The 23375-nt window shown below is 44.6% G+C and overlaps 1 protein-coding gene across 3 annotated transcripts in view; it reads right to left on the bottom strand.

The window, feature by feature from the left end:
• The window catches only part of slc9a5 (solute carrier family 9 member A5), a 223689-nt gene that overhangs the window by 54054 nt on the left and 146260 nt on the right, over positions 1 to 23375 (bottom strand). For all 3 annotated transcript variants that reach the window (XM_048547227.2, XM_048547228.2, XM_048547229.2), the window contains exon 10: positions 13089 to 13218. In XM_048547227.2, the coding sequence (XP_048403184.2) occupies positions 13089 to 13218 (130 nt within the window). The remainder of the gene's footprint in view (positions 1 to 13088; positions 13219 to 23375) is intronic.

Genomic DNA, 23375 nt, shown 5'->3' with positions numbered 1-23375 from the left:
TGAGGCTGGATGACGCACCTACCTAACTACATCCCTCCCCCTCTGATTCTGAGGACATAGGCAGGTCCTTTTTGTGTAGCTCCTCCCAGATGTTTTAGCACTAGGCCAGCTTCCTCCAACTCTGCCTCTGACATGGGCAGAGTGTAACGTACAGTAGCTCGCCTCTTGCACCCAAAGCAACTTGGAAGAAATTAATTCTATTCTTCAGGCAGCAATGGCATCGAGGCGGTGACATCTAGCGTGCCCATCTCAGACTGCAACGTATCTTCAATACTTGATGGAGAGGGAGAACCCACCAGTTCTGGAATCGTTGGAAAGGCTGTTGAGGAACTGGGTACATTTTGCTCCCACAGCATTTGTGAGTTTGCAGCTTTCATATGGTCCATGTTTTTGTTCAAGACTGTCGCACCTACCTGAGCTTTTTACGTCACAGGACCTGAATTCACATCAACTGTGCCTCTTACCTATGCAGGAGCATTCCCATGGTTCCTACACCTTAACTTCATTCCCTCAAGTAAACTCTCTCTCTCGCTCAGTGGAGTCTTATATCCAGCATTGGTGTTCCTGATGCCATTTCAGCCTACCTCCCAGGTCCATGATGATCAGATTTAACCTGGGACACGGTCTTCTGCCCATTAGCAACTCTACAGGAGGTATCCCTGTAATTGTACAGGGGGTGGCCTTACAATCAGATAGGAACTGGGACAGTTTGTTATCGAATGAAGCTGAACATTGTTTCTTTAAGCCTTCCTTCAAAATTTAGATTGCTCTTTCTGCCAGACCATTGGACGATGGATGGCGTGGAGCTGTCCCCACACGTCAAGTACCATTTGACTTTAGGAAATACTCAAAGTCCCTGCTGGTAAATGATGGCCTCTTATCTGTGACCAATACTTCTGGGAGTCTTTGTACTGCAAAGATGCTCACAGTTTTCTATTGCTGTCCCTGTGCTTGACGAATGAACTGTATGCATATCCAGCTACTTTGAGTGGGTGACCTCAATGACTGAAGACATTACGCCCATGAAAGAAGCTGCATAATTTATGTGTGACCAAGTCCAGGGTTTATCTGGCCACTCCCACGAATGTGGGGAATCTGCTGGTGGTAATCTTCTGTCCTTGTTGACACGCTGGGCACTGCCCCACCAATATGGTTATGTCGGCATCCAATCCTGATATAACTTCTCACCAACTTCTTCATTTTGGAAACCCCTGGATGACCCCTGGTGAAATTCAGCTGGTATCTGCTGGTGACCTTTGCTCAAGACAATCGCCCTTGCTCCCCACAACGATATGCCACCCTCTATTATGATCTGGTCTCTCCAAGCCCAAAAGTGGTTCAATTCTGGTTTTGACAGCCTTTGGTTACCCTCATCACCAATAGCTGTTGCAGCTTTGAGAGGGCCGGGTCTTTCTGCATCCAAAATCTGATACTGTCAGCTATCACTGGAAGTGTGCCCAGAAAATATAGAACAGTTTGGATTCTTCCAGTGGTGGGTGTATCTGCCAGTGAGAGGCAGTTCAATTCATCAGTGTTTGCTCCTTGGCCTTCTGGATGGTGTTCCAACTGGTAATTATACACACTTAGTACTATAGCCCAACACTGAATTCAGCCTGAAGCTATGGGCATTGCCTTGTCCTCTGAGTGTACTGAGCAGAAGTTATACTACAAACTTACAGCTGTAAAGGTATGGGTGGAACTTCCTGACTCCAAATAAGACCACCAAATCTTCCTTCTCCAAGTGGGCGTATTTACGCTCTGCAGTAGCCAAAATCCTGGATGCATTCACTATTAGGCATTCCTCTCCATTGTGCCACCTGTGACCTCACACTACCCTGATTGCAGTACAGGGAGATATCGCATGTGATTACCAGACTTTGCTTGGGAGCACCGTGTGCCAACATCTTACAGGATGATAGCTGTTTCTTTACTTCCCTGAAAGCTGTGGCTCGCCTATGAGGCCATTTCCAAAGCTGACCTTTTTTCAGGAGTTGATGCAAAGGTGCCAGGATTGAAGTGAAACTGTGTACAAACTTTCTGTAATAATTCACCAGCCCTAGGAAAGACTTAAGCTCCTGTACAGACATGGGAGTCATGGCACACTTGATCCTCCTCGTTTTAACTTTCAAAAGGTGTAACACGGTCTTATTGACACTGTTGCCAAGTAGGTCAGTTGGGGTGCCTGGAACACACAGTTTTCCCCTGTGAGGCATATGCCTGCTTGGTCTAAGGACAATGTCAAAGTTCTCTAAATGCTCCTTATTGGTCCCAATTAGGAATGGGCAAAAAAATCAGCACCATATAAAATACCCCAATGAATCTTTGCAGCAGGTAATCTGACAAATTTGACACTTGGGGCCATGATGGGATAATGGGTGGTTTCCCTTTGCGGTGTTTGGAGTAAGGAAGGGTATTCAATCAGTAGGCACAATGATAGGTAGGTACTTCTGCCACCTTTCCATCTCCATCATGATCCAGTCAGTGAGGAAGGTGGCATCTGCTGGGTGGGCCTGTTGCCATGGCGAGGGGGGGAACAGCATGTGATAGCAGGACAAAGTGAGCCTGTAGAGGGTGCAGGTGTCTCTGGAGCTTGTGATGGTGGGAAGTTGAGGTGTGGGGTGGGGAGAGGTGACGTGATGCTCTAGCCTGAGTCACTGTGTATAATCCTGGAGCTCCGGTGGGTCTACAGCCTATAGCCAATCACAGTTTTGGTGGAACGTTCCAGTGCAGGTGCTGGTTAGCTTTGGAAAGAATAAAACCAGTTCCTGTAGGTGCACAGCAGAGGAACATAAACCCTGAGATCAAACGCAACAAGTCACGAGTAGAAATGGAAGGAAAAAACAAGTTGCTTAATAGCTAATCTGAGTGTGCCAGAGAATCTGGCTTTCTGTGCTCCGATGGATTTGTTGTTAATTTGTCTCACTGAATGAGACAGAAATCAGCCTTTCAGGGTTTAGATGGAGGCTGGGCAGCCAGGGGACTGACGGCAAAGTCGCTGTTTTGGGTGCAGAAGCAGGTCACCATTTATAATGTCCAGTGTCTGTACAGCAGAAAAGTGACAATAATCTCAGCAATGTACTGCTGACAAAGGGTCAAAATCATCAGGCTGAACACTGCAACAGTGATTATAAACAGTGAAGTATAGCGCTAACTTGCTGCATGCCTGACCCTTGAAACAATACAGATTCTCAGAATGTCATTTTAAGAGGTTTTCTGGTGGCTGAGTTCAATCTACTATCAGCATGAGACTGCAATTAGAGGCATATCAAATTCTGGGATTTCTGCTGAGGCAAAGATTTGACGCCTTTTGTTTTGCTTGTTCTCATTTGTGATTTTAGCTTTAAAAAAAAATGTCATCTGAATGTTGTGTTGGCTGTAGGAACGGAGACAGAATTTTGCCAGTCTTTTTCTACACAGTTCCCATTGAGCTTTCAGAGATTGTAGATATTATTAAAATGGAGCCAAATTACTTCACTCAAATGACATCACCACCTGTGGAGTATTAAAGGTCATCTGCATGTCATGGGCTTTCAAACAGTAAAAACCGTGAGATAAGGTTTCAAAGCCTCGACAAAAGGCCAAAACCATAACAGGTTTGTGAGAGAATGCTTCAGGAAATAAATGTTTGTTGAATAGCTGCCTAAGTCTCCCTTGTGTCTGATTTATAAAACACATGTGATTTCACTTGGTGGATCAAGCATCTAGTGAGCCATTATTAGGACTTTCTGTTCAAACAACTAATGGTTTACTATTTCACAAGTCAGCCTTCCTAACAATACAATACTACACATGCTCACTCACCATCAAAAATGTCCTCATTGCAACATTAATTCTAATCTTGGGTGCACAAACATTGGGCCCCATTGAAATGATGGCTCTCATTGTTGACCTTGAAGAAAGTTACCCCCAAAGACCAAGTGATCTTTGCATGGCACAGACGTCCCTCTTCCCCATGTCAATTTCAATCTAGCACCAGGTCAAGGAGATCTCCAAGCATCAAGCAATAATGATATGGGAAAGCATAGTCATCACATTGAGGTATTCCCACAGGCAGCACACTAGGAAGTAACATACACTATAATTCTCATTTTCAATTGCAAAGTTTAAAGACAGCAAAAACAAAGACATATACCCATAGGATTAGAATAAAAATTGGAATATCACAAACAAACTTCTGAAAGAAAATAATTTTAAATATATGATATTTCTTCATCATAATGGCAAAATTTGACACATTACAATATGTAATGAGTTTTCCAAGATCAGTGAGATTGTTCAAAAGTAATTGTAAACATAATATTTTATCATAACATTCAAGCTTATGGGACAAGTGCAGGAAATTGAGGTTAGCTCTGTTTTAGTGGTAGTTATGTTGGCACAGACTCAATTACCTGAAATGTCTGTTCTGCTCTGTAAGAATCTACAATACACCATGATTTATACCTTATTCAGTGAGATGAACCTTTTTTTCTAGATTTTATATTGCAATACCAAGAGTGCAAAAGGACAAACTCCCATCTATTTGATTATCTCTTGTGGGGAATTCCAAAATACTCCCTATGAAGAAGAATAAAATCACAAACAGAAAATTCTGATCTCCATGTTTAACTGTGCGTGCGAGGTCTCCAAACATTGCTGTCAGTTTCGGAGTAGTAACGGTGATGAACACAGTTACTTTACCATCATTGTAACATCAATATCTGGCTCAATCTTGAAATCTCTTTCCTTGTCTCTGATGGCACACTGGGAATTGTTTCCACAACTCCAGGAAATCTCTTTTCCAAATGAAAGTGAGTTGCTTGTTACACGCTGAGATTCAAAGCAGAATCTGATTCTTATCCTCACCCTCTTTCATTGTGAACACTAAGCTGTGTTGGGACAGTGTATCTGTCTGTCCAGTGTATCCACAGGTGAAGCATGATTTAAAACTCCACATTGTTCCAGCTTTGGTCAGCTGCAAAATCACGCATATACGACTGGTGGCATGGGCCTGAACTGTTTGTGACTTGTTGGCAATGATTCCGTGATCAATTAGATTACAAACAGGGGGCTGTCATCCCTAAAGAACCCTCACCCAATGAAAATGCACAGCACTCCTGGGTAAAATGTACCCTATTCCTGAGTGGGTGCCATTGACCGAATGACAGGGTGAGTTATGGATTTGGAAAGGAAAATGTCGGCTTGGTGTGCAAACAGAACACAGTGTAAACTGACATGATATAACAAACCAGCCTCTCCTCATAAGCTAACCTATGTCACCTGTTTGCACACACTGAATGCCTGGGCACACATTCTCTTTCTAATTGGCCTTTCTTTGCTGTCTGACCAATTTACAATGCTTGAGAGGCAGTTCACAATTCAAAGGCGACAGAATATTCTGTGCGTGAACTCAGAAGGGCCTCAGACTGTGGGTGTGTACAGTGATATGCGATCTACCTTTAAATCAGTTAGGACAAGCAGTGAACGTTGGAAACTATGGATACTACAGCAACACACACCTGTGATAATAATGGACTTTAGCCCTCGATTGTTACAGCATTCAAACAAAGTGAGCTCATGCCACCCCCAGCGAGATAGAGATCAACTTGCAAGCGACTGAGAAATAGTTGCTGCCCCTTACTGTTGTAAATGCTTCACTTTGCAGACATACATGTCGTGGTGAGAATGTAATAAGAGCACGGTCACCAAACTGGTGTTTAAGTGAAATTGTAATTGAAGTGTTTCAGATCACAAGAATTCACAAATACTGAATGCTGCTGCTCCTCCCGCCAGAGGATCTGCTATGATGATACATCATGGTTGTCTGTCATATTTCTGCCTCACACATCCACTGTAGCTCTTCTGCAACTGCTTTGTGACCTCTGTCATCCAATATGCCTGGCTCGACCCCTATTCCTACAGCCTGACCCACACCCCTACTTTTCCCTCGAGAAGAGATCTGTGCAGCTCTTCAGCTATGATAAAATGGCAAGAGTACTGATGTTTCTTTCTGGTTGTCTCTTTTTAAGAGGTCTTTGTGCCCTTGCAAGTTCAAGCACCTGTTGGTTTGTTATGATCTGGACATGACATTTTTAAGCAGATGCTTTAACAATCAGTGCCTTCTGAGGATATTGTTGACTCTTGCTTTGAGGATACAGGGTTCTTTCAGTGGCTAGTGGATTTCCCTTTGATGTCTCAATATGTCAAAGGATCTATCCAAACAAGGGCATTAATAAGTTGTATAAATTGAATGAAGTGGTACTGGGCATGACTACTGTCCTGAATGTTCATTTTAATGTGATATCCAGTAGCTCTAATGGCTTGTCTCACAATATATACTCACTGCTCTACATCTCAAGCTGTCTTTGGAGAGATCTCTCCAGTCTGCAAACAAAAGACATAACCATCTGCTTCAAGGCTCAAGGAATACTATTGTTGCAGCTCCCCTCCCCTCCCCTCCCCTCCCCCTCCCACTACGACACACATCATACACCCAGGTATGAAGCCAGTGTGTGGTGCCATCCCATAAAGGATTCTCAGACAGCGTGCGGGGGCATCATCCCCAGGAACATATCTGTGACATGTGTAATTTGTAGCAATCTCTATTTCCCGAAGATGTTCCCACTCCCTGCTATTTGCAGAGAGTAATTGTGTAATGTGATTAGTGAATGATGAAAGTAGAAAATAATCAATAGGAAAGAAAGTTAAAAAGAGCAATAATAAGTGAGGAACAAAACATACAGCTGAACACTCTGGGCTAAGATGAAAGAGTAGGTGTGTATAATAAATGTGGGAACTGTTGCAACAGGCACTAACACTGATGTAGTTCAGGCTCTAATCAGCCTGCAGCCTTGGGCAATAACCCATTCAGCAAATACACAGTCTTGCAGGAGGCGACACGAATAAATGGCAGAGATAGTAAGAACTGCAAATGCTGGAGAATCTGAGATAACAAAGTGTAGAACTGGATGAACACAGCAGGGAAAGCAGTATCTAAGGAGCAGGAAGGCTGACATTTCGGACCTAGATCCTTCTTCAGAAATGGGGGCGGGGAAGAGGTTTCTGAAATAAATAGGGAGAAAGGAGGCCGATAGAAGGTGGATAGAGGAGAAGATAGGTGGAGAGGAGACAGACAGTTCAAAGAGGTGGGGATGGATCCAGTAAAGGAGAGTATAGGTGGGGAGGTAGGGAGGGAATAGGTCAGTCCGAGGAGGACGGACAGATCAAGGGGCAGGATGAGGTTAGTAGTTAGGAGATGGGGTGGGGGTTGAGGTAGGAGGAGGGGATAAGTGAGAGGGAGGACAGGTTAGGGAGGCAGGGACAAGCTGGGCTGGTTTTGGCACGTGGCCAAGGGGGGGAAGATTTTGAAGCTTGTGAAGTCCACATTGATACCATTGGGCTGCAGGGTTTCCAAGTGGAATATGAGTTTCTGTTCCTGCAACCTTCGGGTGGCATCATTGTGGCACTGCAGGAGGCCCAGGATGGACATGTCGTCTGAGGAATTGGAGGGGGAGTTGAAATGGTTCGTGGCTGGGAGGTGCAGTTGTTTATTGCGAACCGAGCGTAGGTGTTCTGCAAAGTGGTCCCCAAGTCTCTGCTTGGTTTCCTTGATGTAGAAGAGGCCAAAACAGGAACAGCGGATGCAGTATACCACGTTAACAGATGTGCAGGTGAACATCTGCTTGATGTGGAAAGTCTTCTTGGGGCCTGGGATGCGGGTGAGGGAGGAGGTGTGGGGGCAGGTGTAGCTCTTCCTGCGGTTGCAGGGAAAAGTGGCTGTTGTGGTGGGGCTGGAGGGGAGTGTGGAGGTGGACAAGGGAGTCACGGAGAGGGCGGTCTCTCTGGAAGGGAGACAAGGGTGGGGAGGGAAAAATGTCTTTGGTGGTGGGGTCGGATTGTAGATGGCGGAAATATCGGAGGATGATGCGTTGGATCTGGAGGTTGGTGGGGTGGTACGTGAGGATGAGGGGGATTCTGTTTTGGTTGTTATTGCAGGGACAGGGTGTGAGGGAAATGCTGGAGACATGGTTGACAGCGTTGTCTACCACTGAAGGGGGAAAGTTGTTGTTGAAAAATGAGGACATCTGAGACGTTTGGGAGTGGAATTCCTCATCCTGGGAGCAGATGCAGCAGAAGTGAAGGATTTGGGAATAGGGGATGGCATTTTTGCAGGAAGGTGGGTGGGAGGGGGTGTATTCTAGGTAGCTGTGGGAGTCGGTGGGCTTGAAATGGATATTGGTTTCAGGTGGTTGCCCGAGATGGAGACAGAGAGGTCCAGGAAGGAGACAGAGGTATTAGAGATGGTCCAGGTGAGCATAAGGTTGGCGTGGAAGGTGTTGGTGAAGTGGACAAACTGTTCGAGCTCCTTGTGGGAGCATGAGGCGGCGCCGATACAGTCATCAATGTAATGGTGGAAGAGATGGGGGATAGGGCCAGTGTAGCTTTGGAAGAGGGACTGTTCTACGTTTCTACAAAGAGGCAGGCATAGCTTGGGCCCATGCGGGTATCCACGGCCACCCCCTTTGTCTGTAAGAAGTGGGAGGAATCGAAAGAGACGTTGTTGAGGGTGAGGATGTGTTCGGTTAGGCGGATGAGGGTGTCTGTAGAGGGGGATTGGTTGGGCTTGTGGGACAGGAAGAAGCGGAGGGCCTTTAGGCCATCTGCATGGGGAATGCAGGTGTATAGGGACTGGACGCCCATAGTAAAGATGAGGTGTTGGGGACCGGGGAATTGGAAGTTCTAGAGGAGGCGGAGGGTGTGAGTGGTGTCAAGGACGTAGGTAGGGAGTTCCTGGGCCAAAGGGGAGAACATGGAGCCGAGATAGGTGGAGATGAGTTTGGTGGGGCAGGAGCAGGCAGAGACAATGGGTCGACCAGGGCAGTCAGTTTTGTGGATTTTGGGAAGGAGATAGAAGCGGGCAGTGCGGGGTTGGGGAACGTTGAGGTTGGAGGCTGTGGGTGGGATGTCACCTGGATTGATGAGGTTGTGGATGGTTTAGGAGGTGATGGTTTGGTGGTCGGTGGGTGGGGTCATGATCAAGGAGGCAGTAGGAGGAGGAGTCAGAGAGCTGGCGTCTGGCCTCGGCGATGTAGAGGTCAGTGAACCACACCACAACTGCGCCTCCCTTGTCCGCGGATGTAATGGTGAGGTTGGGGTTGGAGCGGAGGTAGTGGAGGGCTGCCCATTCTGTGGGGGAGAGGTTGGAGTGTGTGAGAGGGGTGGAGAGGTTGAGGCGATTGATGTCACGATGGCAGTGGAGATGAAGAGGTCGAGGGAGGGTGGGAGACCTTGGGGTGGTGTCCAGGAGGAGGGGGTGTGTTGGAGGTGGGAGAAGGGGTGAGTAGAGGGAGTGTTAGGCTCACGGTTAAAGAAGTAAGCGGAGAGGCGGAGGTGGCAGAAAAACTGATCGAGGTCCAAGCGTGAGAGCTATTCGTTGATGTGTGGATGGAGGGGGACAAAGGTGAGCCCTTTACAGAGGACTGACCGTTCGTCCACTGTCAAGTGAAGGTCTGAGGGAGATGGTGAAGACCTGGCAGGGCTGGGTGCTACAGTTTCCTGTGGAGGCGATGGGCGAAGCAACATCGGCTTCGGCGGTGGGCCATGTGGCGTCGGCGTTGGGCGGAGTTGTGTTGGTGGTGGGCAGAGTTGCGTCGGCCTCGGTGGTGGGCGGAGTGGCAATGGTGGTGGGCGGAGTGGGATAGGCGGCGGCAGCAGAGATGACAGTTGGAGATTCCTCAGTGTCTGTGGTGTTGGCCTCGGAAATGGAGACGATGGTGTCAGCAGCGGTGTTGATGGTGTTCGCTGTCCTGCAAGTGGTGTACCCGGCGGCAGAGGATGTGACATTATCCGTGGTTGCTCGGACAGTGCCCGCATGGACAATGGCAGCGGGCACATCGTGGGTAAGGTCCTTGGTAGCATTAGGGATTTGGGAGGTGGAGGAAGCCCGTTTTGGGTGGTAGGCACCAATAAATTTACTGTACTTAAGAATTTTTGTGTCCAATAAAGCGGAGTAGAATTGTGAGTTCAGGTTGTGGATCCTACGAAGAATGAAAAACAGGAGAGGTCCTTTGCAGGTCTGGGAGAGGGAGGCTCTGAGCTGGGGTAGGTTTGACTGTAGTGCCAGGGGATGCCGGCGCATTGCTGCGAGTGTGTGTTTCAGGAGACACAGGGAGAAACGCTTCTGAAGGGTCTCAGTGTTCTGAATGTAGATATTGTCACGGTTGGGGAAAAATTGGGAAGGCCTAAATGTGGACTGTAGTTCATTGGGAATGATCTGGTTCTGTAGGCAGGTACTAAGAAAGTTGATGTGGCTGTAGTACCTGGTTTGCTTCAGGACATGGTCCAGCAGTTTCAAGGCCGAACAGATTACAAGAGAGTTGCAGTGGGAGAGAGATCCACCAAGGTTGTTCCGGAGGGAGGAGGGTAACTTCTGTAGGGTAGACATCCTTAGAAGGATGCAGGAAGTGCTACACTTGCCCCCACACCTCCTCCCTCACCCCCATCCCAGGCCTCATGAAGACTTTCCACATCAAGAAGATGTTCACCTGCACATCTGCCAATGTGGTATATTGCATCCACTGTACCCGGTGTGACCTCCTCTACATTGAGGAAACCAAACGGAGGCTTGGGGACCACTTTGCAGAACACCTCCGCTGGGTTCGCAACAAACAACTGCACCTCCCAGTCGCGAACCATTTTAACTCCCCCTCCCATTCATCAGACAACATGTCCATCATGGGCCTCCTGCAGTGCCACAATGATGCCACCCGAAGGTTGCAGGAACAGCAACTCATATTCCGCTTGGGAACCCTGCAGCCCAATGGTATCAATGTGGACTTCACCAGCTTCAAAATCTCCCCTCCCCCCACTGCATCCCAAAACCAGCCCAGCTTGTCCCTGCCTCCCTAACCTGTTTTTTCCTCTCACCTATCCCCTCCTCCCACCTCAGACTGCACCCCCATCTCCTACCTACTAACCTAAAGCCCCACCCTTGACCTGCCCGTCCTCCCCGGACTGACCTATCTCCTCCCTAACTCCCCACCTACACTCACCTTTACTGGCTCCACCCCCACCTCTTTGCCTTTTTTCTCTCCTCTCCACCTATCTTCTCATCTATCCATCTTCGTTCCTCCTCCCCCTCTCTCCCTATTTATTTCAGAAACACCCTCCCCCTCCCCTATTTCTGAAGAAGGGTCCAGGCCCGAAACGTCAGCTTTCCTGCTTCTATGATGCTGCTGAGCCTGCTGTGTTCATCCAGCTCTACACCTTGTTATCTAGGAATAAACGGCACATATGCGACTACTTTGTGTACATTTTTGAAGGTTACCTAATCGTCCTTTTGAACCATTGTTGCATGAGAACATTCGGGTTTCTGAGTCAAGTAGGTTTCCACCTACAAGCATGTTCCTTTCCTCCTGTCTAAGTATAATTACCATGCATTTTCTTCTCTAATTCTTTGGTAGTTTTTGCCGAGACTCAATCATGCTTCATTCGCACAAACTCCTTCCAGGACTGCAGCAGAAAGAACTTGGGTTATTAGACGCTCAATTACTGTTAATACCACAACTCCCTTTCATTCACTGATTAAAGCCTCATTTCTCAACAAGCATATTTTGACATGAGACTTACATTTTGGATCAAATAGAACAGATTAAACAAATTGGACCAAAGATAGCTCATGAATGATTGAAAAAATGTTTTAACAGATGTCTTCTTTATTGATCTGTAAGTGCTGGCACAATGACAATGTTTATGCATCAGTTCTAATCTCTCTTGGTGGAGGGGCAACTGTCTGTGGTGAATGTCTCCCTCTAGTGTCCAATGGAAGAAATGTCAAGTCCTGGCTAGCTCTCCAGTGGTCCTGACCTGTGCCTCTGGGCTGGATAAGCAGCAAAGAATTCAATGTTTATCTTTGCTGATTGAAACTATCCATCTCACAACTTATAGCTGACCTTGGAGGGTCCTGAATCAGCTGGCCGCGTTTTCCTCCCTGTCCGCCTCCTGCCAGTCACTTCAATGTGAGAGCAGTGAAGGGGTAGAAGTGAAAATCAGAAAGTAGTGGAGCAGACAGCTGTCATGTATCATCTGCAAAGTGATTGAACTGCTATTGCTGGTTTAAAGCCACCACTAAAATTTATCTCTTTGCACCATCTCTGGAAATATGTCCAGGCAGTTATTCCGACTGGGGAAAATTCACGAATCTGTTACAATCTTGAAACTTGTAGGTTCACCTTCTGTTGAGGAGGCAGTGGTTGAGTGGTATTATCCATTGGACTGCTAATCCAGAGGCCCAGGTAATGTTCTGGGGACCTGGGTTTGAATCCCACCACGGCAAATGGCGGAATTTGAATCCACTTTTTTTAAAAAACTAGAATTAAGAGTCTAATGATGACCCTGAATCTGTTGTCAATTGTCATGAAAACCCCATCTGGTTCACTAATGCCCTTTAGGGAAGGAAACTGCCATCCTTACCTGGTCTGGCCTACATGTGACTCCAGGCCCACAGCAACATGGTTGACTCTCAACTGCCTGCTGGGCAATAAATGCCAGTGACGCTCTCATCAGGCTTAGCAAAGAGCAAAGCCTTCTGGGAAGATGGCAGCAGCTTGATTGAACGTGGTCTGTACAGCAGAGCTCCTGTGAGGGCAGAGGATGCTGTATAGCTACAAAGTACCATGAAGATCACTGACGCTGGCTGCCGTTCCTTTACCTTTTAGCCGTGGACCCAATTGTTTCACTTCTTCAATCGGCGTGCTGCCAGCATGCAGTCCCAAGATGTTCTGGAAGATTCTGCTGTTTATTTTCTCAGATTGTGGTTAGAAGGTGGATCCTGCTACCACAAGGATTTGTTTTGTTGTAAGGTAGCGATGTATTTAAGGATAGGATAGATAAACACAAGGGGAAAATAAACTGAAAACTGGAAGGAGGATCATGTGGAGCACCAGTGGCTGTCCTAGATCAGTTATAACCAAACGGCTTGTGTTTGGTGTAAATTCTGTGCCATTATTCCGTTCCAAATCAATCCTGCAGCTTGGCACCACATCCAGCCCCTCAGTCCCTTCTGGCTCAGACCCAGGCTCTCTCACTATGTAAACAATGGTGAAGAGTACCTGGTCAGCAAAGCTGATAGCATCGCGAACATTGAGCTTTTGGTATAGGTCCCAAATATCATCCTTGATCCTATAGGCCGACTTGCGCATCAGTAGCTGGCTCAGGTACTTCTTGTCAAAGTGTTCCCACCTGCAAGAAAAGAAGAATATAGCTGTCATCCAGAATTGTGTTTGAAAACAGTAATTGAATCCGCTGTTAACAATGGCATTGGGACACAGTGAATTAATACAGAGCGGCCAGACATCTGTAAGAACATATCATTGGCTAGGGGAAAAGGGTTTGCTGTGTACTTCACAGTGCCCTAGAATCAAATGGCAACAGACTGTCTCCACGTTTTAGCCTAATAGTTTTCTTTCCCTTTCCCCTTCCTGATGCACATACATATATGGGAGGGTCCCTGAAACTCGGAGCATTTCTGACTGACCCAGCTGATATCACTGGAATGGCCCAGAAAGAACAATGGTATTGGAACAGGGAATTTTAATGTTTCAGTCCATCTAACAACATAATTTCAGAACTGTATCACTATAATTTTTACACAGGCTATTATTATGGTAACAGGAATCATAGCACTGGCCTGTGGCCTCTTTCTCTGTGAAGTCACATTTGCCTCGTGGGCTCAAACCGAACTATATTTGGATCAAAAATGATTTCAGCTCCAGATGTAGCAATTTTCACAGTCAGTCTGTGTAAGCCCATGCTCACAGCAGAAACAATTATGCTGTGAACTTTTCCTGTGATTCAACACACGTTGAAACAAGGATAGATTTGGAGGAGCTGTGAAAGCAGGGCTTTATTGACATGATCAAACAGCTGTGGCAACTTATGTCATCTGGTTACAGAGAGGCATCAGAGGTGCGTGACCCACATCACCCACATTTCCCCAGCTGCTCCGACCCTGTGTGTATGACTGTGAGAGGGAGAAAGAGAAACTCACAGGCAAGTCACACAGCTCTTCGCTGTGTATAGCCACCCCCCACTTCACTATTTATTGATCTACAAACTAGGTGCAGAAACATCTCCAAAAACTTTTAATAATACTCAGCTCACATCCTGCATACTTCCTATTGATGCATATTTGCAATATCCTCCATTTGTTCTGACTCAGACAGTCCATTTGGATAATTAGAATGAATTATCAATGAAGTGGAAAATAAGTAACACTCAGTACAAAATGAGTAAAACTGAAACTCTGGTCATTATAACAGTGGTACACTGACTCTGGAAAACCGAGGGCTGTATGCAACTGATACTCTATAACCCTCTGTTAAAACTGATGTGAGAACGCTCACTGCCAGTCTGCTGTTTACATATCACAGATTCAGGTATGAGGGCTTTTTAAAACTAATCTGAGGCTAGTTTTCAAATCAAGCATCTATGTAATGTGCGATTTAAGAAAGATTATTGACAACTGATTGTAACTTGGATTGAATTAATTGATTTCTCAGCATCCTGTAGAAACAAACTGCTATTTTACTACAGTGAGTACACATACGTTGTCCTCACTTAAAGTTGATGTTGCGTTCCAGAGAATCAGGACATTAAGTGCATGTGTGGTCCTGAGCGTGATGGCAGTCTGGGTCACCCCTCGGGGTGGATGTGGTGTGGCCAGGGGTGGGCAATAGCTCTGCTGGGAGATCCCTGGTGAATCTTCGGGTAGCACGCTTGTACGGGGAACAGCTTCACATCAGCAGGTTGGCACTGGGTAACATATGGCCGTAAACAAGATTTTAATGAATTGCGCAGGGACCAAATGAGATTTTGGTCCTCATAGTGTAACAACTTTAAAGTGAAACAATGCTAAGAGAGGATACGTTAACAGTGGAGGACCCATACATTACCATCCACTGGGACTGGCCTGACAGTGGTGCCAAGAAGACAGTTGTACCTGGAAGACAGTCAGCAAGCGAGGCAGCAAGAGCTACATTCACTGCAGTCACTGAATCAGTACCAGCCTGGCCAGCCAAGCTGAATTTCAGCTCCTGTCCTGGGGGACTGACAGTTGACAAAGACCACATTGCAAACGTGTGGGACAGGGAAATGCGGAACATGCCTCAGAAGCAGACTCCCACTAGGAGGGACTATTTTATAAAATGCTAAACAACAAGAAACATAACAAAATTAACTGAATTCAACAAACCTTGGATTTCTGCATTCACAACAACAACACAGGGAGCGCAGTGGCAAAAGTAGTTTACTGCTAATTCTAGCACATGTCAGGGAGAAGGATAGTAACTTAGACCAAAGTTTATGATTTCTGATTTTGCAAAGAACATTTTTATTTTCGCTTGTTACAAATTTAGCATCAGTTAAAAGATGTTATGACAAGTGAAAATGTGTGATATTGTTTAGAGACGATATCGAGATGTATAATCCTCACTCTGAACCTCCTCCACACCAAATCAACTCCCATTCACGAACCATACACACAAGGAGCTATAGTTCACAAAGGGACCATAGGTATGTTTCTCCATTAGAGGGAGTCAACTGCTTATTTCTAGCTTGAGGGTAATGACTACATGAGCATGGGGGTAAGGTGAGAGGCAGTTCTCCCTGAACAACTACAGCGAGTACAGATACTGAGTCCTGCATCACACTCTGATCAATAGCCAATTGAGCTAAGAAATCTCACCTAATCTACCAGAATTGACGTCTAATCATATGGAAAACCTACGATTACACATTGTGAGAAACCAGAAATTTATTTCAAATTGCAGCTTTGCACTTCAAAAACTACCTAAATCTCCCCAGTTTAAGGCCTGAGAAGGTTTCATTCTATTAATGCAATAAACACTAGGCTGGTGACAGAAACACAACACTAAAGCACAACATGTCATGTTTCACCTACATTCTCAATTAGCAAATAAGTTTTTTACATTGTGCAAACCTTAAAATATCCAGCAATGATGAATTGAAGTCAAATGAGATCATTTTCTTTGATAATGAAACTGCATTATCCTTCTCACTGTCCTCAGGGGTTTTACAGCACCATCCACTGCTCACAGTTTGTGTACGTATTAGACTGCAAACTGCTGCATATTCACAAACACTGAACAGTGTTGAATAAATTTTCTGATAATCAGATGCTTTCCTTCACAAAATGCAACACACTTGTACACAGTTATTTATAAAATTAGCTGATTATTTAACTGACCGGTGGAGTAGTGCTGTTTCCTACAGTGTTAGAAAGGCAAGAGGGGACAGTCTCCCAGCTTGCTGCTGAGTCTGAACATTTCCAAAACTCTTCAGTATTTTAAGAAGTAGAAGAAAATAAAAATTCAATCCCTACAGCGTTTTATGAAAAACAGTACATGCATGAATCAGGCAGATTAGTTAGAAGCATATATAATCGTAACAGCACCATCTCATTTGATAGGTTGGAGAGTTATGTACAAATCCCTTTATATAACAAAGTGTATTGTGCTGTAAGTCTTAAATTTGCTCATTGTCACACAAAACTACTCAAAGACTTAACCGATTATACAACCAAAATATTCTCCAGCTCCTTCTCTCTGCCTCTACAGGTCCCCATTTAAAACCTGATGCATGTAGCATCAGTAAATGGAGATCTCCATTTTGTTACCAGTATCACCTCCTTGCTGCTCACTCAGGAGTTTAGCTCATTCTCCAAATCCCTCTCCTTGCTCCTCGGTTCTGCCACCCACACTCCCTCTCAGCTTCACATTCCCATTGTCCCAAATCCTCTGCTGCTCAACCTATGGACAATGCTGCATCAAAATAGACCAAAGGCAGTACTACTTAAATAGAATATCAACGTTTAATTTATATTGATTTTACAAAATGTCACTCCTGTGCATCTCTTTTACTCTTCTTTATCAGACAAATGCCTGGATGGGTCTCTGCCAGTGGTTGTCTTCAAGCCAGTTAATTGAATATGATTAAGGGTAATCTGAGGTCAATTACATATTGTTCAGTCCTATGAAATCAACTAATGTTGCCCTTTGACATGGCTTAAATAGATACAGAGAATATGAAATTACCAAAAGTGATTGTATAAGTTCAGGCGATATATCATTTAACTACAATTAAATATGAGCAAGGCATACATAACCACTAATTAAAGTTGATGGGATGAAACAAAATTGAAATATTGAATAAAACCAGAAGACATAGGAGTGGAAGTAAGGCCATTCGGCCCATCGAGTCCACTCTGCCATTTAATCATGGCTGATGGGCATTTCAACTCCACTTCCCTGCACTCTCCCCGTCGCCGTTGATTCCTTGTGAGATCAAGAATTTATCAATCTCTGCCTTGAAGATATTTAATGTCCCGGCCTCCACTGCGCTCCGTGGCAATGAATTCAGGCCCATCAATCTCTGGCTGAAGAACTGTCTCCTCATTTCCGTTTTAAATTTACCCCCACTAATTCTAAGACTGTGCCCACGGGTCCTAGTCTCCCTGCCTAACGGAAACAACATCCCAGTGTCCACCCTTTGTAAGCCATACATTATCTTGTAAGTTTCTATTAGATCTCCCCTCAACCTTCTAAACTCTAATGAATACAATCCCAGGATCCTCAGCCGTTCATCATGCGTTAAACCTACCATTCCAGGGATCATCCGTGTGAATCTCCGCTGGACAGGCTCCAGCGCTAGTATGTTCTTCCTGTGGTGTGGGGCCCAAAATTGGACACAGTATTCTAAATGGGGCCTAACTAGAGCTTTATAAAGCCTCAGAAGGACATCACTGCTTTTATATTCCAACCCTCTTGAGATAAGTGACAACATTACATTCGCTTTCTTAATCACGGACTCTACCTACAAGTTAACTTTTAGAGAATCCTGGACCTACACTCCCAGATCCCTTTGCACTTCTGCTTTACGAATTTTCTCACCATTTAGAAAATAGTCCATGCCTGTATACTTTTTTCCAAAGTGCAAAACCTCGCATTTGCTCACGTTGAATTTCATCAGCCATTTCCTGGACCACTCTCCTAAACTGTCTAAATCTTTGTGCAGCCTCCCCACCTCCTCAGTACTACCTGCCTGTCCACCTATCTTCGTATCATCGGCAAATTTCACCAGAATGCCCCCAGTCCCTTCATCCAGATCGTTAATATATAAAGTGAACAGCTGCGGCCCCAAAACTGAACCCTACGGGACACCACTTGGCACCGGTTGCCATTCCGAAAAAAAGAGCCTTTTATCCCAACTCTCTGCCTCCTGTCAGACAGCCAATCCTCAATCCAAGCCAGTAGCTCACCTCGAACACCATGGGCCTTCACCTTACTCAGCAGCCTCCCGTGAGGCACCATGTCAAAGGCCTTTTGGAAGTCTAGATAGATAACATCCACTGGGTTTCCCTGGTCTAACCTACTTGTTACCTCTTCAAAGAATTCTAACAGGTTTGTCAGGCACAACCTCCCCTTACTAAATCCACGCTGACTTGTTCTAACCCGACCCTGCACTTCCAAGAATTTAGAAATCTCATCCTTAACAATGGATTCTAGAATTTTACCAACAACTGAGGTTAGGCTATTCGGCCTATAATTTTCCATCTTTTGTCTTGATCCTTTCTTAAACAAGGAGGTTACAGCAGCAATTTTCCAATCATCTGGGACTTTCCCTGACTCCAGTGACTTTTGAAAGATCACGACCAAAGCCTGCGCTATTTCCTCAGCCACCTCCCTCAGAACTCGAGGATGTAGCCCATCGGGGCCAGGAGATTTATCAATTTTTAGGCCTTTTAGCTTTTCTAGCACTTGCTCTTTTGTAATGCCTACCATACTCAACTCTGCCCCCTGACTCTCCTTAATTGTTGGGATACTACTCATGTCTTCCACTGTGAAGACTGATGCAAAGTACTTATTAAGTTCTTCAGCTATTTCCTTATCGCCCATCACTAGCCTTCCAGCATCAATTTGGAGCTGCACAGTGTCTACTTTTGCCTCTCGTTTGTTTCTTATGTATTGAAAGAAACTTTGACTATCATTTCTAATATTCTCGCTAGCCTACCTTCATATTTGATCCTCTCCTTCCTTATTTCTCTCTTTGTTATCCTCTGTTTGTTTTTATAGCCTTCCCAATCTTCTGATTTCCCAGTGCTCTTGGTCACTTCATTGGCTGTCTCTTTTTCTTTGATAAATTTCCTGACTTCCTTTGTCAGCCATGGCTGTCTGATCTCCCCCAGATAATCCTTCTTTTCTTTGAGATGAACCTCTGTACTGTGTCCTCAATTACACCCAGAAACTCCTGCCATTGCTGCTCTACTGTCTTCCCCGCTAGGCTCTGCTTCCAGTCGATTTTCATCAATTCCTCTCTCATGCCCCTGTAATTACCTTTATTTAACTGTAACACCATTACATCCGATTTTGCCTTATCTCTTTCAAACTGCAGACTGAACTCTATCATCGCGATCGCTGCCTCCTAATTGTTCCCTTACTTTAAGATCTTTTATAAAGTCAGGCTCATTACATAGCACTAAGTCCAGATAGCCTGCTCCCTTGTGGGCTCCATCACAAGCATTTGAATATATTCAAATAAGGTAGGGGAATGTGCAATCCCCTAACATAGTTAGATTTTGAGTTTGGATTTTGAATTTGAACTAGTGGCATATGGGTTTTCCGTGTTTGAAGGAGTTTAATGATTAAGCTGTAAGCAATTCTGTAGCCATGATGATTGTTTTTGAACACAGAGTAAAAGAGAAACTTCCTAGAGAGTAGTGGGTGTTTGTTTACATTGAGAGAATTTTAGGAGTGAACAAAGCAAGTGGTTATGTGTTAGACTCCATTTTAGAAGGTCATAGACTATTTATTTTCTTTTGATTAAAGTGTATTCCTCATTGCTTGGAAAAACCTTCTGTTTTTAGCTTCAGTTTGAGCAGCTTCAATTATTGGCCAAAGATGGATCCATAAACAATTCTTTCTGAGAAAGAGCGAGGGTAATTCAGAATTGTTAAAAATAGGTTACTCCAATGTCACAAGTTTAATAAAAGCTCCAGGCCAGAAGATTTTGGTTAAAACTCTGAAGGGATTATTTGAAGTTGAGAAAGTTTAAATTCAAGGTGTGAAGGCTCCAGGCAGAGACTAACATGTTCACAACATTGGAAGTTAAATCACAGTGAAATTAATTCCTATAGGAGCGGGAGAGAAGGTATTTTCTCTGATGTCAGTACCAGAAAGGGATGTTTTGCGATAAATAAGATCATGCATTTACCGTGTGCTTTGAAATCTTAACATCCGTATTATATCTAGAAGGTTATGTTTATTCTATTTTTTCTTCATTATTTTTGTCTAATAATCTTCTGTTTCATCGTTATGTCTGAATGTGCAACACTGCGTGCTCATGTTTCATTGAGACACCATCTTGGCAAAACAAAATAAATGGCCTATCAAATCAGATTTCAGTCTGGGATCTGACTTATCCAGTAATAACATTAGTTGGGATCATAACAATTTTAATATTAGAAACAGAGATGAATGGGTCACTTTCAAGCTGACAAACTGTAATTGTTGTGCCACCAACTAATTAGGATCAGTATCAAAAACTTGATGAAGAGACCAACTGTATTATAGACAAATTTGCTGATGATCCAATGGGAGGTAAGAAAAGCAGTTGTGAGGATCATGCGAGAGGTCATCAACGCGATGTGCATAGATTAAGCAAGTGCGGATTTAAATTGGCTGATGGAATATAATGTGGAAAAAAGTGACATGGTTAACTGTGGGTGGAGGGAAAGAATAGATAAACAAATATTATTTAAATGCAGAGAGATTGCAGATTGTCAGGGTGTAGAGGGATCTGGATGTCTGTGTATATGAAACACTAAAAGTCAACGTGCAGGAACAGCAGGTAATTAAGAAGGCAACTGGAATATTGGCTTTTATTGCAAGGAGAATAGAGCATACAAATCAGGAATTCTTGCTACAGTGGTATAGAACTGTGCTGGGAGTCCTGTATATAGTTTTGTCTCCTTATTTAAAAAGGATACACTTGAAATGGAAGCAGATCTGAGAAAGTAAATGCAGGAAGAACGTTCTCATTGATGGGGGAGCCTACAGCCAGGAGTTACAGTCTGAGAGTATTGGGCTGGCTATTTAGGTCCGAGATGAGGAGAAATATCTCACCCAGTTGAGCCTGTGGAATTCTCTGCCACAGAAAGCAGTTGGGACCAAAACATTGAAAGTTTTCAGGAAGGAATTTGACATGGCCCTTCGAGCGAAAGGGTATGCGGAGAAAGTGGAACGGAGACAGAGTTGGGTGATCAGACATGACCGTATTGAATGGTTGCACAGGCTTGAAATGATGCATGGCCCACTCATGCAGTTATTTTCTACGTTTCTAAGATTCATGAGGTTGACTCCTGTTATTAAGGTGTTGTCTTCTGAAGACAGGTTGAGCAGATTGGGCCTATACTCAATGGAGTTTAGAAGAATGAGAGTTGATCTTAATGTCAAATGTAATATTCTGAAGAGGTTTGGCAGGTTGGACACGGCATTTCTTTTCCTCGGGGAGCCGACAATAGAATGCAGCTTCAAATAACGGGCTTTCCATTTAAGACTGAGATGTGGAGGAATTTCTTCTTTAATCTTTGAAATTCTCTACTCCGGATAGTAGTAGGGGCTACAACAATGAATATATTCAAGAGTAAGTTAAACTGATAGCCATGGATTATGGGGGACAGGCAGGTAAGTGGAGCTAAGACTATAACTGATCAGGGATAATCTTATTGAACAACAGGGCAGGCTTGAAGGGCTGAATGGCCTTCTCTTACTGCTTTCTTCGTTTTCTACATTTAGCTAGAACTTCTTTCCCTAGCGCATTAAACAAACCTTCCCTGATACCACATCCGCGTGCCCCCTCCAAGCTGCCAATAATCCGAACTTACAAATTTCTCTAGATTCTCTCTATTGCTTTGTGTGTCCTCCCCAGGGTCTGCTTACCCATCAGAACACTTCTAGCACTCTTGACACTATAAAACACTGACTCCCTTGTAGTCCTACCAGGATCATTCCTACTAGAAGTCACGATTTCAAGGTGAGAGGGGAAAAATTTAAGGGAGATATGCGTAGAAGGTTCTTTACGCATAGGGTAGTAAGTTGCCTGTGGAGGTGGTAGAGGCGGGCACAATAGCGTCATTTAAGATGTATCCAGACAGATACATGAATGGGCAGGGAGCAGAGGAATACAGATCCTTGGAAAATAGGCTTCAGAGATAGTAGGAACTGCTGATGCTGGAGAATCTGAGATAACAAGGTGTAGCGCTGGATGAACACAGCAGGCCAAGCAGCATCAGAGGAGCAAGAAAGCTGTGTTTCTGACCTTCTTCAGAACTGGGGGAAGGGGTGGGGGTTCCAAAATAAATAGGGAGAGAGGGAGAGGCAGATAGAAGATGGATAGAGGAGAAGATAGATGGAGAGGAGACAGACAGGTCAAGGAGGCAGAGATGGAGCCAGTAAAGGTGAGTGTAGGTGGGGAGTTAGGGAAGTGATAGGTCGGTCCAGGGAGGACGGACAGGTCAAGGGGAGTGGGGTGTGGTTAGTAGGTAGAAGGTGGGGGTGGGGCTTGAGGTGGGAGGAGGGGATAGGTGGGTGGAAGGACAGGTTAGGGAGGCGGGGATGAGCTGGGCTGATTTTGGGATGCGGTAGGAGGAGGGGAGATTTTGAAGCTTGTGAAGTCCACAGTGATACCATTGGGCTGCAGGGTTCCCAAGCAGAATATGAGTTTCTGTTCCTGCAGCCTTCGGGTGGCATCATTGTGGCACTGCAGGAGGCCCATGATGGACATGTTGTCTAACAGTGGGGGGGGGGAGTTGAAATGATTCACGACTGGGAGGTGCAGTTGTTTGTTGTGAACCGAGCGGAGGTATTCTGTGAAGTGTTCCTCATGTTAGTATTGGTGATGAACTGCCTATTGATTTATTATCATGTCTTATGTGACCCCAGTGATCTGTTAATTTACTTTAAATAATGGACTCAGTTCCCTGCTAAAATAATAGGCAAAGAGATTAACTACAAAAAAAACACCAACAGTAATTTCTTGGCTTGTTGGCTTTCCTGTTTTAAAGCAATCTATTCTTGGTTAAAGTCATTATGCCAAGTATTCTATTTCCAATTTGCAATATGAATGTGATGTAAAGTTCAAAGTAATATAAGAAATTAAAAATTAGAGGGACAAAGTAATAATTTATCAAGCAAATGACTATGAATTAAGTTACAAATATTGCTGTGCTTGGGATTTTTTTCTTACTTAGCTGAGAGAGCAAATCTCACCCAAACTGAAAAACATTTTTGGCTCCATTTCCTTTCTTTGGCAGTTTTTTTTTA

The sequence above is a fragment of the Stegostoma tigrinum genome, chromosome 16, assembly GCF_030684315.1.
Source record: "Stegostoma tigrinum isolate sSteTig4 chromosome 16, sSteTig4.hap1, whole genome shotgun sequence".
NCBI lineage: Eukaryota > Metazoa > Chordata > Chondrichthyes > Orectolobiformes > Stegostomatidae > Stegostoma > Stegostoma tigrinum.
Note: the sequence above shows the minus strand (reverse complement) of the source record. Positions and strands in the feature narration are given on the sequence as shown.